At 58.6% G+C, this 15616-nt stretch overlaps 1 protein-coding gene across 6 annotated transcripts in view; it reads left to right on the top strand.

Annotated features, from left to right (window-relative positions):
- The window catches only part of KCP (kielin cysteine rich BMP regulator), a 28314-nt gene extending 16587 nt beyond the window's left edge, over window positions 1-11727 (top strand). For 5 of the 6 annotated variants that reach the window (XM_058529598.1, XM_058529571.1, XM_058529562.1 and 2 more), the window contains 18 exons: window positions 246-331; window positions 590-680; window positions 809-891; window positions 994-1087; window positions 2102-2275; window positions 2525-2607; window positions 3234-3354; window positions 4302-4381; window positions 4584-4683; window positions 5214-5302; window positions 5640-5742; window positions 5829-5971; window positions 6262-6434; window positions 6515-6626; window positions 6721-6822; window positions 7973-8137; window positions 8533-8839; window positions 9001-10150. In XM_058529598.1, coding sequence (XP_058385581.1) covers window positions 246-331; window positions 590-680; window positions 809-891; window positions 994-1087; window positions 2102-2275; window positions 2525-2607; window positions 3234-3354; window positions 4302-4381; window positions 4584-4683; window positions 5214-5302; window positions 5640-5742; window positions 5829-5971; window positions 6262-6434; window positions 6515-6626; window positions 6721-6822; window positions 7973-8137; window positions 8533-8839; window positions 9001-9269 — 2375 coding nt within the window. In that variant the 3' untranslated portion in view covers window positions 9270-10150. Of the gene's footprint in view, window positions 1-245; window positions 332-589; window positions 681-808; window positions 892-993; window positions 1088-2101; window positions 2276-2524; window positions 2608-3233; window positions 3355-4301; window positions 4382-4583; window positions 4684-5213; window positions 5303-5639; window positions 5743-5828; window positions 5972-6261; window positions 6435-6514; window positions 6627-6720; window positions 6823-7972; window positions 8138-8532; window positions 8840-9000; window positions 10151-11553 lie in introns of those variants that run through there. The other variant, XM_058529580.1, reaches the window with a different exon arrangement.
- Window positions 11728-15616: the final 3889 nt, after the last annotated feature.

The following is a 15616-nucleotide window of genomic DNA, read 5'->3' as shown; positions in this document are numbered from 1 at the left end:
CGGCAGTCTGTGATCCCACCTCCAGTCCTCCATCCCTTCATGCACGTGATTCTCGCCACCTGTGGTCTGGCTGCAGTCTTTCCTCCCATCCCCCACCTTCCCAGCCACTTCTCTCTCCCTCTCTGACTCCCTAAGCTTTGGTAGAGGTCCCCAGGCCCAGAGGTAGGGGTGTGTGTGTGTGTGTGTGTGTGGCAGCGGCGGGCTCTGTTGATGGCCGCCCTTCCGTGGCATTCCCCGCTCTGCAGGATGCCTCTATCATGGGGTCACTGCTGCCCCTGGAGAGACCCTTCCCGACCCACTTGACCCCACCTGCACTCTCTGCACCTGCCAGGTGAGGTGGCCCTTTGGGAAGGTGGTAACCCTTCATCCCTTGATCCTCCTCCCTGGCCAGGAAGGGGCTGTCTCTTCCCCCCAGGTCTCACGGGGTACCTTCTAGGGGGACACGATGGATTCAGGTCTCCTGGGCCAAGGGAGGGGTTTGGGCCTGGCAGGCTCAGCGGGGGCACCCCACCCAGGGGGCAGCATGTAGACTGGTTTGAGGGTGTGGTGACATGGGAGTCAGGAAGTGGCAGTGTGACCTCTCCCCCAGGAAGGTTCCGTGCGCTGCCAGAAGAAGCCGTGTCCTCCAGCTCTCTGCCCCAACCCCTCTCCAGGACCCTGCTCCTGTCCGGTTTGCCACAGTGAGCTGCCTTCCGCACACTGAGCCCCCCTGCCTGTCCTTGCGCCTCCTCCCTACCTTTCTGCCAGACCTGAGGTTGGACAGGGCAAGGTGACACAGCCCTCCACTCAGGAAGCATGTCACCCATAGGCTGCCTCTCCCAGGGCCAGGAGCACCGGGACGGAGAGGAGTTTGAGGGGCCTCCAGGCAGCTGTGAGAGGTGTCGCTGTCAGGTATGGTAGGGAGGTGGCAGAGGGGGCTGGGGTGGAGGCTGGGCCATGGTGTCTCCAGGCGCCTGGCCTAGGGGGCAAGTCACTGACCCTCATCTCCTGCAGGCTGGCCAGGTCAGCTGTGTGCGGCTGCAGTGCCCACCCCTGTCCTGCCCACTCCAGGTCACAGAGCAGGGGAACTGCTGCCCCCGCTGCAGAGGTGCGCCTGGCTGGTGGGGCTGCCCCCTTGCTTCCACCCCTGGGCCCGATGCCCCTCCAGCTGCCCCATCCCCCTCCCCTCAGCTCTCCTCCAGCCTCCCCACCTACCTGCCCACCCATCTGACCCTCTCACACTCAGCCTTGAGCTCTCACCGAGGCCCACCTGCAGCCCTTCCAACCTGCCCCTGCCCCGGGCCTGCCCAGACCATCTCCTCCTCCAGTGCTTATTAGAATCCCCTCAAAGCTGCTCCCTTCCTAACCACAGCCCATTCATAATGATAACAATAATAATTAACATTTATTGAGCATATATCATGTGCCAGGCCCTGCGCTAAGCACTTTACACGTATCTCATTTCATCCACACAATGACCTCATCAGGTAGGTACTATTATTATTCCCATTTTACAGATGAGAAAACCAAGGTACAGAGAGGTGACGTAACTTACCTGTGGTCCCTCAGCTAGTAGACGGCAGAGTCAAAATTTGCATCTAGGCCATCTGGTTCTAGAATAGGAGACTGTCTTAGCCTGCCTGTTGCCCTTTGCCCCATATACTGCCAGGGGGGCATGGTGTAGTTGCCACAGGACCTGCCCTGCGAGGTAGGCAGGATAGATGAAATCCCCATTTAGCAGAGGAGGAGACTGAGGCTTGGAGAGACTAAGTTAGTGATGGAGGCTTTTCCTCGTTCCACGTGCATTTATTAGACGCCTGCTGCATGCCAGGTACTGGTGCTGGTGCTAGGCTACAACAGACAGTGCCTGCTGCCTGGCACTTGGTCTAGCAAGCAAGCGGACATGGAACGGAATTAGAACCCAGGTGTTCTGACCCCCACCCAGTGTCTTTCCCCTCCACTGCAGACTGGAGTTCTGCCCCAGGCCTCCTTCCCCCCATCCCTGCAGAGCTCCCTCCTGATACCCACATGCCCTGCTGATCACTGTCGGGGGAGCAGGGGGGCGTCAGGGGCAGACGTGCAGAACCCAGGCTCAGAGCTCCTCCGCCCACCTGGGACACAGGCTGCCTGGCCCATGGGGAGGAGCACCCTGAAGGCAGCAGCTGGGAGCCCCCTGACAGCCCCTGCTCCTCCTGCACATGTCACGAGGGTGTTGTCACCTGTGCCCGCGTCCAGTGTGTCAGCTCCTGCGCCCAGCCCCACCAGGGGCCCGGTGACTGCTGCCCTCGGTGCTCTGGTACTGGGGGCCTGGGGTGGGGCCTGGGGCCGGGGCGGGGGGCAGGGAAGCAGCGCCCCGGCATCTACATGCCTTTGTACTGGGCTGGGCGGCAGAGATGGGCTGATCGAGGAGAAGTGGCCCCCATTCTTATACACACCCCAATTCCTGAGGCTGGGGGGCCCTGAGGGGCAGAGAACCCCACCCCTTGGCATTGCTGCCAGCCTGAAGGCTCCTTGGTCCTCTTCTGCTCTTACCTCACCCCCCAAGACTGTGAGCACAAGGGCCGGAAGTATGAGCCTGGGGAAAGCTTCCAGCCAGGGGCAGACCCCTGTGAAGTGTGCATCTGTCAGGTAGGTGAGGGCGACACTGAGGGACAGGGTGCCATGGGGGGGCAGCCTGAACACTGCGGGGAGCAGGCACTATGGGGTCAGAGACAGGAGTGTGTCCCTGCGGACAAGAAGTGAGGCAGGGGCTTGGGGTGAAGAGCAGAGCAGGGCCAGGAAGTCTGGAGTTAGACACGGGGCACAGGGCCGAGGGTGGGGGAGGCAGTGGGCAGGCCCTCCTGGCTGGAGTGTAGGGTGGGTGTGTGTAGGAGGTGGTGGTGGGGGGACACCTGGGAAGTGGTTAGGGGCCATATTGGGGAAATTCTATGGGGAAGGTAATGGGGAGCCAGTGGAAGGGTTTTCAGCAGGCGAATGACATCACAGGTCAGGAGATTAGGCAGTGGGGTTGGGGAGGAGGATGGCATGGGAGTGCACGAGGGTCAAAGGTCACATGAAGGTTCAGGTCCAAGTGACCGGAAAGAGAAAGGGATATCATCTCTGGGGATTAGGGCATGGGCTGAGGAGCAAGTCTGGGGAGATATTCGGGAGGAGGTGCAGCAGGCAGATCAAGGAGCCTGGAGTCCAGGGGAAGAGGGTGGCTCTCGGCCTCTGTGGCCTGGGACCCACCCCCTGCTCACTCATTCTTGTTGTAGCTGCAGCCTGAAGGGCCTCCCAGCCTTCGCTGTCACCGGCAGCAGTGTCCCAGCCTGGTGGGCTGTCCCGCCAGCCAGCTCCTGCCCCCTGGGCCCCAGCACTGCTGCCCCACCTGTGCCCGTGAGTCCCCAGATATGGGAGTAGATAAAGAGGGTAGGGCAGCCACCCTCAGAGTGACACTGGAAGAGCCAGCCAGCTCTCTTCCACAGTCCCAGCCCTTTCCTGAGTCCAGTGGATTGTTCTGGAAGCCCATGCCCTGGTGGGTGAGACCTGCACCGCCCCACTGGGAACTGGGGAAGCTGGCAGGGACCCCTTGACTCTGAAGTCCTGCGTGGTTTGTGGAGTGTCTTGCCCAGTAGATGGCACTGCAGGGTGGCAGTGGTGTTGCTGCTGCCTTCTTAAGGGCAGTGATGTGAGGACCAGAGGGGCAGTGAGTGGCCCAGCTACAGAGGCGGGGAGAGCTATTCTTATCAACACTTGCTAGGATGTGCTTCAGGGAAAGAGAAGAGGACTAATATTTAGTAAGCACCTACTGCATGCCATGAGCTGTACTTGGTGCTTTTAATAAACAATATCTCCTTTAGTTCTCACAGTTACCCAGTGAGGTAGGTTTTATTATTTCCTTTTTTATAGATAAAGAAACTGAGGTTCAGAAAGGTTGATTAGTCTAAAATGGCACAGGCACTGAGTGCTAGAGCCAAAATTGGAACCTGGGGCTCTTTGAGCTTCCTTGTGCTGCTTTAGCCAGAAAACATGAAAGGCAGTGGGAGGGGGAGCAGGCTGGGCAGCCTGGTGGTCCTTAGCGACCTCAGGCTGAGGAAGCCACACTTCGTCCGTTTCCAGGCCCCCCACCCTAGTATCCTAGCAAAGTTCCTTTTCGAAAGTCCAAACTTTTCTTTGCTGAATCAAAAGGAAAGAGGATTTATCCTTCCTGGAGTCAAGGTGCTGGGGATATGGGTGTGCCCTGGGCCCATGAAGTCTGGGGACACAGCGGGTAAGTGGGGTCAACTGGGCTTTCATCCCCTGCTCTCCCCTCCACCCCCCACACTGCGTTCTGGTTTTCACAGAGGCACTGAGTAACTGTACAGAGGGCCTGCTGGGGTCTGAGCTGGCCCCACCGGACCCCTGCTACACCTGCCAGTGCCAGGTGAGCCCTCCTGCCTTGGGGACTCTTAAAGCCCCCTCTTCCTCCTCCTCTATGGGCCATGGCTTTGACTCCTCTCCTGTAGCAGCTCCGGGCTTCCCCTCCACCCCGCCATTCGCCCCCTTGTCCTGAATGTCACATTCTGCCTAGGCCCTGCTCCCTCCCTGCTGTTCACTACCTGTGGTGTTCTCACACCCTTCCACAGGACCTGACCTGGCTCTGCATTCACCGGGCCTGCCCTGACCTCAGCTGTCCCTGGTGGGAGCGCCATACGCCCCCTGGGAGCTGCTGCCCCGTGTGCCGGGGTAAGTGCCCAGCCTTGGCCTGCACCCTCAGAGCGTGAGCCCAGGCCTCCAGGGACAGGAAGGTGGCATCCATAGGCCAAGCGGGGAGCCCAGGGTCTGCACTCTGAATGCAGGCTTCGTTCTTTTGTAGAAATGGAGGGCTATTCACTGGGGTGGAGGAGAGACCCGCGAAGTAGAGGGAGGCAGAGAATGAAGTCTGGATTCTCAAGGCCGGGCCTGAGGCTTGTCAGTGGGCTCAGGGACCCCAGGCCCACTAGCAGGGCATTGCACAGCTGAGCTGGCAGCCAGCCCAGAGGAGGGTTCCAGCCTCTGGCTCTTCAGGGTCACAGGACCCTTTAGACATCCTGAGCACTGGTGCAGGCCCTGCCATCTCATAGGCCCTCTGGATCTTGGTTGAAGAAATCAACACCATCAGGGTACTAATTGGATGGGGTGGGCACCCCCTTGCTGTGGGCCTTCAGGGTGAGCTCTGGGGAGGGGAGATGCTGCTGGAAGGACAGTGCTCTCCATCACTATTTCTTCCTCCTCAGAATGTGTGGTGGAGGCTGAGGGCAGGAGAGTGGCAGATGGAGAGAGCTGGCGGGACCCCAGCAACGCCTGCATTGCTTGCACCTGCCACGTGAGCTGGGGGTGGGAGGGCAAGGAGTGGGGGACTTTATAGATGGATGAAGGGAGGGGCCTCAGGACACTGGACCAGCAAACATGGGGTCTTCGAGGTAATTAGAAAAAGGCACCCCCTCTGAGTGAGCGGGGGCAGAGGCACCCCTGCCCTGGGGCAAGGAGCTGAGGGTTGGATTTCATCCCCCACTTCAACATGAAGTGGGTGTTCTTGTGGGACAGGGGCAGAGAGAGAGGGGCTGCTGCCTCAGACGGTGACCCAGAAGGCCACCAGAAGTGTGAGGCCAGGGACTCCAGGCCCTGCTGGAAGTCCCTAGAGCAATGACGTCTGTCTTCAGCGGGGCCACGTGGAGTGCCACCTAGAGGAGTGCCAGGCCCTCTCCTGTCCCTACGGCTGGGTGAAGGTGCTGGAGGCTGGCAGGTGCTGTGAGAGATGCCAAGGTGCGGGCCAGGACGACGGGGGTAGGGGGAACGAGACCCAGTGTGAGGGACGGGCAGCGGACCCTCGCCCCTACCTGTCCCCTCAGCCCCCGCCCAGTCGTGCACGTACCAGGGCCGGGAGGTGGCCTCCGGGGAGCGCTGGGCCGTGGACGCCTGCACGAGCTGCTCTTGCGTGGCCGGCACCGTGCGCTGCCAGAGCCAGCGCTGCCCGCCGCTCTCCTGTGGCCCCGTGAGTGCCGCGGTCTAGGGCTGTGGGCTGAGTGGGCACGTGGCACCGTCATCTTGGTGCAACCGCGCGGGAGGAAGGGAGGGAGGCTAGGCTTGGGCAGCGGCCGCACAGCCGTCGGGGACCCGGGGCCATGCAGTTCCCGTAGCGGCCACGAGGTGGTGCCATGACCTCGCTCGCAGTGAGTCCGGGAGCCCTGGAGACTCCCAGGCGATCCTGGGTCCATAGGGAGGCTCTGCGTGGGGCACGGCGGGGAGGGCGACGTGGCTGACGGTGTCTGGGGCTGAGGCCAGGACAAGGCCCCCGCCCTGAGTCCCGGCAGCTGCTGCCCCCGCTGCCTGCCCCGGCCCGCTTCCTGCATGGCCTTCGGAGACCCCCATTACCGCACCTTCGACGGCCGCCTGCTGCACTTCCAGGGCAGCTGCAGCTATGTGCTGGCCAGGGACTGCCGTGGAGGGGACTTCAGGTGCGCAACCCCCTTTGCCTTCTCCCCAACCCCTACGCCTGTCCCCGCTGACCACCATATCCGGGGCTCTCACACCACAGCGTGCACGTGACCAACGATGACCGGGGCCGGAGCGGCGTGGCCTGGACCCAAGAGGTGACGGTGCTGCTGGAAGACGTGGCCGTGCGGCTGCTGCAGGGCGGGGCGGTCACGGTGAGTCGAGCCGAGGAACCGGGGAAGGTCGGTCCCACGCTGTCCACTCATCCGTCCGGACGTCTCCCCTCCTCCCACCTCCCTTCCCCTCCAGGTGGACGGGCGCCCCGTGGCCTTGCCCTTACTGCGGGAGCCGCTGCTGTACGTGGAGCTGCGGGGACGCACGGTGATCCTGCACGCCCAGCCTGGGCTCCAGGTGCGGCGCCAGGGCGAGTGGGGGCGGGGGAGCCTCCCAGACCCGCCGGCTGCCTCGGGCCTGTTCAGGCTTCTGTATCTGTAGAGAGAGGGGGGATACCAGCTACGTCCAGGGCCAAACGAGGCCACGGAGGTGAAAGAGTTCTGCTGGATTCTGAGAGGAGGAGAGGAATCAGGGTCAGAGACCTCCACGTGCAGGGAAAGGAGTTCTGAGCCTGGTTTCTTTTTTTTTTTAATTTTTAAAATTTTTTTTGTGAGGAAGATCAGCCCTGAGCTAACATCCGTGCTAATCCTCTTTTTGCTGAGGAAGACGGGCTCTGAGCTAACATCTATTGCCACCCTTCCTCCTTTTTTTTCCCCCAAAGCCCCAGTAGATAGTTGTATGTCATAGTTGCACATCCTTCCAGTTGCTGTATGTGGGATGCGGCCTCAGCATGGCCGGAGAAGCAGTGCGGCAGTGCACGTCCGGGATCCGAACCGGGGCTGCCAGTAGCGGAGCACGTGCACTTAACCGCTAAGCCACTGGGCTGGCCCTGAGCATGGTTTCTAATCTTGACTCAGCCACCAACCCACTGGGCCTCTTAGGCCAGTGCCAGTCCTCTCTGGGCCTCGGTTTTCTCATGGGGAGAATGGGGGAAGGGTTAGGTGGGGGGAGGGATGTCAGCTGAGGTCTTCTACGTGGTTTCAGAGATTCCTTCCAACTCCCATGTCCAAGAGTAATTCACTCCCTGCCTCCAGCAAGAAGCGCTGTTTGTAAATTCATAAAATGAGGCTTATCTACACTTACGATCCAGACTCTAGTCATGCTTGTTCTCTGTAAGGCGTGAATGCCCACGAGGTAGTGAATCTCTGGAGGTGGGTTGCGCTTCTCTCGGCAGCCCAGTTCAGGGATGCGGATGGGAGAAGGTGCCCTCCTGCGGGAGCCGTGGGCAGCTCTTCACGTCTTCTCTGTTTGCCCAGAGCTGGCACAGCATGCGCCCGCCCACTTGGCCTCAGCCAGGGGAGCCACTCTTCCATGGGGAGCCTCCACCCGCCCACTCTCCTCCCCCACAGCAGGGGGTGTGCTGACACAGTGCATGTGGCCAGGATGGGCTGTGGGTTTCTTGGAGTCCCTCTGTTTCCCACTTCCCAGTCACAGCCTCTCCGCACAGGTGCTGTGGGATGGGCAGTCCCAGGTGGAGGTGAGCGTGCCCGGCTCCTACCGGGGCCGGATTTGTGGGCTCTGTGGGGACTTCAATGGCTTTGCCCAGGATGATCTGCGGGGCCCTGAGGGGCTGCTCCTGTCCACTGAGGCTGCATTTGGGAATAGCTGGCAGGTGAGTGGCACAGGAGCCGGGGGGCTGGGATAGGCAGAGTTGAGCATGAGTCTCAGAGCAGCCTTCAGGTATGAATAGAGGGGAACTTTTGGGCTTTCAGGGTGGTTTGGGGGCTTCTTGCTTGTCATGGTGCTGGGGATGCAGGATGGCCTGTTGAAAGAGGCCTCATCATCTGAACCCCCAAGCCCTGCTTGTGTGACCTTGGAGAAGTCACTTACCTGCTCTGGGCCTTGGTTTGTCCATCTGTAAAATGGGGACAAAGGAAAAGTAGCTGATGCTTCCTTTGCTATTCTTGTAGGAAGGTTTTTGGGGCTAAAACAAAGTATTCGGTGGAAAGCTCTTTGAAGAACATAGCATGTGGATGCTGTCACATCAGGGCTGCTCTCCCCACCTAGGTCCCAGAGGGGCCGGGACCTGGTCGGCCTTGTTCCAAGGGCCGTGAGGTGGATCCATGCCGGGCAGCAGGTTATCGTGCTAGGCGTGAGGCCAATGCCCGGTGTGGGGTGCTGAAGTCCTCCCCGTTCAGTCGCTGCCATGCTGTGGTGCCACCGGAGCCCTTCTTTGCAGCCTGCGTGTATGACCTATGTGCTTGTGGCCCTGGCTCCTTGGCTGACGCCTGCCTCTGTGATGCCCTGGAAGCCTATGCCAGCCACTGTCGCAGGGCAGGGGTGATGCCTGCCTGGCGGGGCCCCACGCTCTGCGGTAAGGGGGCAATCAATGCCCAGTGTGAGTTGGGGAAGAGGGTAGCACAGAGAGCTCACATCTGGACAGAGTAGGTACGGGGTGGGCTGCAAGGGGTGAACATGGTGCCTGGAGCAGTGCCAGGAGTGCCCCTGTGACCCTGCCTTCCCCTCCACCTGCAGTGGTGGGCTGCCCCCTGGACCGCGGCTTCGTGTTCGATGAGTGTGGCCCGCCCTGTCCCCGCACCTGCTTCAACCAGCACATCCCCCTGGGGGAGCTGGCAGCCCACTGCGTGAGGCCCTGCGTTCCTGGTTGCCGGTGCCCCGCAGGCCTGGTGGAGCACGAGGCCCACTGTATCTCACCCAAGGCCTGCCCCCCAGTCCTACTCACCAGGGACCAGCCACCCAGCGCTCTGCCTAGCCCCAGCTGGGAGCTCCAGGGGGCGACCTGAGCCAGGACGACACTGACCAGGACTCATCAGACCAAAAGCCTCCCTTTGGAGAGCAGCTCCCACCCTGGCCAAAACTGCAGAGACAGGACCCTGCCTGGGCACTGGGGGCCTGGGCACACACAGGCCCCAGCTGTGTTGAGTCAGAAGCAGTAAACTCAGGGCCTGCCCTAAGCTTTCCTGTGTGTATGTGTGCTTCCTCCTGGTGCTGGGGTGGTGGCGTGGGCTGCTTGGAACATGGGGCCCAGAGGTCAGTGTCCCCAGAGTCAGAGTGGTGGCAGCTTTGAGCTGTGAGGGCTCAGCCCTGGACCTTGCTCACTCCTTGTGCCTTCATTCATGGGCTGCCCCCACCTGCCACACCGTGGTGCTGCCTGGAAGACCCTGCAGTGGGCAGAAGGAGGACGCAGGTGTCCTGGTCCCAGCCCTGTGCTCACATGTAGCAGGCATGACCTGTGGGTCCCTCTGTGGGACCCTCTGTGGATCCATTGGAATCCTGCAGTGGCTGAGGAGCATGGAGAAGAGCTCAGTCCCCACATGGCATCCCCTTTTCTCTTGGTTTGGGGGCTACTGAGTGCTCAGGTACCTCCTGGGCCCCTAAGAGCTGGTGACACAGGGACCCTATACCTGGGGTAGGGATCAGGAGAGACAATAGACCATGATGAAATACAGACAGATGTGGGCCAGCCCCAGTGGCCTAATGGTTAAATTCAGCATGCTCTGCTTTGGTGGCCAAGGTTCGGTTCCTGGGCGCAGACCTACACTGCTCTGTTAGCAGCTGTGCGGTGCTGGCAACCCACATACTAAAAAATAGAGGAAGATCAGCACGGATGTTAGCTCAGGGCGAATCTTACTCAGCAAAAAAAAAAACAAAAAAAACCAAAACAGGACGGATGTGTGCATGCATGTGCACGCACATACACACACGCTCCCTCCCTCTCAGAAATCCAGACGGGGCCAGCCCAGTGGCGTAGTGATTAAGTCTGGCACACTCCACTTCGACGGCCTGGGTTTGCAGGTTTGGATCCCGGGCATGGACCTACACCACTCATCAAGCCATGCTGTGGCGGTGTCCCAGATACAAAATAGAGGAAGATTGGCACAGATGTTAGATCAGGGCGAATCTTCCTCACCAAAAAAAAAAGGGAAAGAAAAGAAACCCAGATAAACACAGGCATGTACACCTGTGTGTGCTCACAGCCACACCCACCCCTGATGGACGTGTGGGCAGGGGACACATGCAACTTTTGAAGACATTGTTGTAGGGGAAAGAACACGGGTTTTGAAATAGAAAACGAAATCTACTTTGAAAAGAAAAGATGCTTTTCACCACCTACTGACTGTGGGACCTTGGTGTTTTAGGGACCCTAGCTACAAGTTCAGGGGGCACTTGATTCTCGTTGCCGGCTCTGTAGTATTTCAACAGGGAGGAAAGGGAGCGAGTTGGGCCGAGTTGAGCTCACCTGCCGGCTTGCTCAGCCCCTTTCTCTGAGGCTCTTCTCCGGGGCGGAGAGGAGAGTTGGCTCCGTTCTCTCATGGAGCTGTTACAAAGCGGCAGGCAGTCCAGGCCGCTCATGACAGTAGAGGCGGGGAAGATCACAGACCATCTCCTGTGTCTGTTCCCTCCGCTTGTGTCCCCATCTGATGTATCTCGTGTGTTGTGAGGAATAAGCGGAGTGACCCACGGACAGCGCTCCGCACGTGGACAGCTTGGAGCAAGCACTAGGGAAGGGTCCTGCCTGTTATTGCTCGCACTTGGGGACCACGTTTTCTTGGAGTCTGTTTATCCCGGCCCTCTGTCTCCAGATGAGGGAGACACTGCCACATTTTGGTTAGGGGCCCAGTTTTCTCGTCTGTAGAATGGGGATGAGAATGATATCACCTACTTCACGGAGTTGCTTCGTGGAAGGATGACGTGTACGCAGCCTTTTGTGTCCCGCCATAGGGGTAGCTGTTGGTGGCTGCTGCCCGAATTGGGCGTTATTACCTGCCTACATAATGCAGTCTTGAGCTTCATGAGTATATGTACACAAGTATGTGTAAAACATCCTCACTTGGGATCACAAACAAGCACACGCACTTACCCCTCTCTATCTACCACACTCACTCCTCCCCCCACACCGCCACCCCCATGGCCAAGAAACCCACATCAGAGTCAGGCTGAGTCTCTCTGAGACTTGGCTGGGGTCCAGGCAGCGGCTCAGAAGCCAGGGCCCTGCATTATTGAGCTCAGGAGCCTTTGCCTCCTCCTTGCTCCTGTCCCCAGTTCCTGTCCTCTTCCTCTCTCCAGGCTCCAGCAGCAGAGGGAGAGGAGGGAGGGGACATCTGCCCTGGCCTCTACCCCATGGAGCAGGCAGCCACACCTGGGGGCCTAGGGCTGCCTTGTAGCCCCAAGCAGGCCTTGGCTCTGTACCAGCACCTCTTCCGGTGCCCTGCAGGCCTGGGCCAGCTCCGGGCCGCACTGCAGCAGGTGAGGGAGGCAGGCCTCTGTCTCCGAGGGGGCAGGCTCTCCGTGGGGCCTGACACCACCCTGCCTCCCCAGGTGCAAGAGGGCCGGGCCTGTCCCTCCGGCCTGGAACTGCCCACCATGCTTCTGGAGATGGAGCGGAGCCGGCGGGCCCAGGAGCAGGTAGGGGCTGGCTAGGGGGTGTGGCAGAGGACAGGGTAGGGGCCCCCTCATGCCCTGATGCCTCATCTTCCTGCGGCTCCTGTGGGACTTGGAGCTGCTGACCGGGGCAGGGTTGGGACTCTTCTGGCCGCCCTGGGCCCAGTTCTGCGGTCTGAGGGACCAGGCCCAGTGCGCACGGAGGCAGCGCAGCAAGCCCTGTGGAAGGACGGGTTGGGGCTCTGAGTGGCTGACAAGTGGGGTGAGCAGGGGCATGGCTGAGGGCAGGGGGGTCGTGTGACAGTTGGGCGATGGGAGTGGTGAGGGCAGTGGAAGGAGGGCGGGCTTTGGAGGCAGATGGATCTGGGTTCAAGTCTCTGCTCTGACACTGCCTGTGGACTGTAAGTCTGTTTCCTCAGTTACAAAATGGGGAAGATACCAGCTCTTTCTCAGACGGCCGCTGGGAGGACCATGAACTCATCCATGTAAAGGGTTTAGCACTGTGCCTGGCGCGCAGGACCTGCTCACTCTGTGCAGGCTGCCGAAACCATTCCACAATTGACTATCATGGCCAAGTCAACTGCGCAGTGATACCTAGAAGCCTTTAGACATGGCTGCAGCACCAGGGGAAAGCAGGCCTGTAGGGCCCCAGAGGGCAGAGGCATGGATGCCCAGGGTGCCCCTGAGATGAGACACTGAGCAGCCCCAGCCGCAGGCCCTCCCTTCTGGGCTGGTGGCTGGGCCCACCCCTCTAGGAAGGAGGGTGCTGTGGTGACTGGGAACTAGGAATGTGCCTCCCAGTCCCGGCTCAGCCACCAACTGCCTGAGGCACTTTGGGCGGGTTAGTAGCCCTCTCTGGGCAGAGGCATCCTCAGCTGTAGCAGGAGGGGGTGTTAGTGATGACCACTAAGGAGGTGTCTAGCCAACATTGTTGGCCAGGACTGCAGTCTCATCTGAAGACTCAAGTGGGCAGATCCATTTCCAAGCTCCTTCACTTGGAGGGGAAGGGGGGCAGATCCCACAAGGGCATGGATGCCAGGAGGAGGGATCACCGGGGGTGGTCTTAGAGGCTGCCTACTACATTGGGGGATGATGCCCTGTGGACTAGGGCACCCCCCAACCCTCCCAGAGTTCCAGGCTGTGCCCATCGCCCCAGACTGGGGACTCCCTGAGCCAGAAACATCAGCTCCTGAAGGGGTGAGTCTTTTTCCCAGGGAATTCTGTCCACTCCGTGTTGCCACACAAAGCAACCAAACACTGGACCCTTTTCCCTGTCTCCTTCCCCAGCCCTGCCCAGTGCCCCCTCCTTATGCCCCAGGCTCCTCCTGGGGCTCTCACTCAGTTGCACCCATATGGCTGCCCCACAGCCCCTGGAAAGGGTAACCCCAGAGTTCCAGCTCCCAGGATGCAGTGGTGGGTGCAGGAGCTGGGGGAGGCTGCCCTGGACTGACTTTGGGTGTTGGGGTGGGGAGTCTCAGCAGCCTGTTGGGGGTGGGGGGACTGGCAGACAGACTGCCCCCCCCTTTCAGAGTCCAGATGCAAGAGATGCATCTGAGGGAGCCTTTGCACTCCTGCAGGGGGCAGGCAGCGGACCCCTCGTCAGCTCTGGATCTGGATGAAGCCGGGAGTGACACAGATCCAAGGTGGGAGAGCCCTGGCATGCCTGCAGAGCCTGCACCTGGTACATTGACAGGAGGGGTCAGCAGCCAGGAGGGCAGGAGCCCCTGGGCTGGGGTGGCCAGATTCGATTGCAAGGAGATGGGGAAGTCCTCAGCCCAAGTCCCAGGATTCCAGTCCACTCCTCGCTCATTCTTTGTCTCACATGTTTTTGTTGGGTGCCAGGGGCACCCAGGGACAACAAGTGGGTTTTATTTTATGTGCCAATTCCATCTGACTGGTGGTAGCCATCTCAGGCACTGTGTCCAGGAGGATTATGAAGCTGAGCTGGGACTCAGAGGAGAGAATGTGGGTAATGGCTGTCCGTGCTGCCTATTTGCCACCTTTATGCCAGGCACTGGGGATGTACAGAGCACAAGAGAGACTTGGCCCCATCACTTGGTCCTTGTCTAGGAGGAGATCACAGCCTAGTGAGAGAGCATGACAATAAACAGGCCATTAGAATTCAGGGGGATGGATGCTGTGAGCCCTGGGTCTGTTAATTTAAATGAAACAGATTTTCAAATGATTTATTAAATAATAAACCTAGCAAAGCTATAAGCTTTTAATTGTTCCATCATGCACATGAGAGAAGAGGAAAATGCCAATGATTATTTTCTGGTTGACAGAGAAATTTTTACACATATATTGTCTCATGGGAATACAGAGATATCAATTACAACATTATTACCAGAGAAATAAATTATCTAGTAAGACAACAGATCAGAATTACAGGGGGAGGGAGTTGGAGGTTATTTTCACAGTTTATGGCAATAATTTCTAAAGGCTTGGGAGTCTTATTAGTCTTTGTTCAGAAACTCTTCAAAAGACATTTATTTTCACAGAGAACATTCCCATTTGGTTACTGTTATGAATATTCACACATTCGTATTGCATAAAGATGGAATATTCTTGTGAAAGTTCTCAATTTAAGACCTTATGAAATCAAGTTCTTTTAAGTAGTTTTATGGATGCAGAATGACTCTCCTTCCTCCACAGCTGCAAGGGAGCAGCAACATTTCATCTCTTTTTTTAGATTCATTTTGTTAATTATGAAGACTTGCAGTTTTTTAGGCCAGGCTCTGGCCTAAAATTCACTAAATTCACTTCTTGAATTTCATTTGATTTTGCTGTCAGAAACCAAGGAGGATTTTCCTTAATAATAGTAAAGTAAGGTGCATACAGTAGGGCTGGACGGGCACAGGACAAAGTGGAGGTGTCCTTATGAGGGACTGAGGACCCTGAGGAGTCAGCAGACCAAGGAGTCCTGCTCCCAGGCATGCCCTGGTGGTCTTTTGGGGTTTTTTTTTGCTGAGGAAGATTCGCCCTGAGCTAACATCTGTGCCTATCTTTCTCTATTTTGTATGTGGGTCATGGCCGCAACATGGCCACTGACAAGTGGTGTAGGTCCTCAACCGAGAACCGAACCTGGGCCCCCGAAGCCGAGCACCCCCAACTGAACCACTAGGCCACAGGGCCGGCCCTTCCCCTGGTGGTTTTGAGGAAGAGGGTGTGCAAGTTCCTCTGAGGTGATCTGCCTTGGCTGGGAGGATGAGGAAGATGAGGATGGCTGTTGGCAGGCAAACATGACAAGCAGGCACATGGCAGGCTGTGTAAATAAAGGTGGAATGATGAACCATGACAGCCTTGAAGTTCAACACCAGCCCTCAGGGCACCCCCCTCCCCTTATGCACTGGGGACTCCCTAGGCTTCTTGGTTCCAGTTCAGGCGAAATGTGTGTGAGGGGCTGGGACATGAGCAGAGGGCTCACAACATGGGTCTTTCTCCCTCAGGTTGCTTACAAGAGCTGAACCCCCCCACCACCAGCAGCTTTGGGGAACCAGGAAGCTCAGAGTTCAAGGTGAAAGTGTCGAAGCATCCTAAACAAGAACCCTCTCAGATTGGGGATAGTAGGGGTGGAGTCTGCCTGGGAGGAGGCTGCTGGGGTGAGGCTGTGTCCCCGCCTGTAGCCAGGTGGAAGAAAGGCCCATCAGTGAAGCGCCTTTTACACTTCAGAACATGGGTTAAAGAATTCAGGAATCAGGCAAGGGCTATAATGGAAGTGAGGCCCACACAGGCAGACACTGGGGTC

The sequence above is a fragment of the Diceros bicornis genome, chromosome 3 (genome assembly GCF_020826845.1).
Source record: "Diceros bicornis minor isolate mBicDic1 chromosome 3, mDicBic1.mat.cur, whole genome shotgun sequence".
Taxonomy (NCBI): Eukaryota; Metazoa; Chordata; class Mammalia; order Perissodactyla; family Rhinocerotidae; genus Diceros; species Diceros bicornis.
Note: the sequence above shows the minus strand (reverse complement) of the source record. Positions and strands in the feature narration are given on the sequence as shown.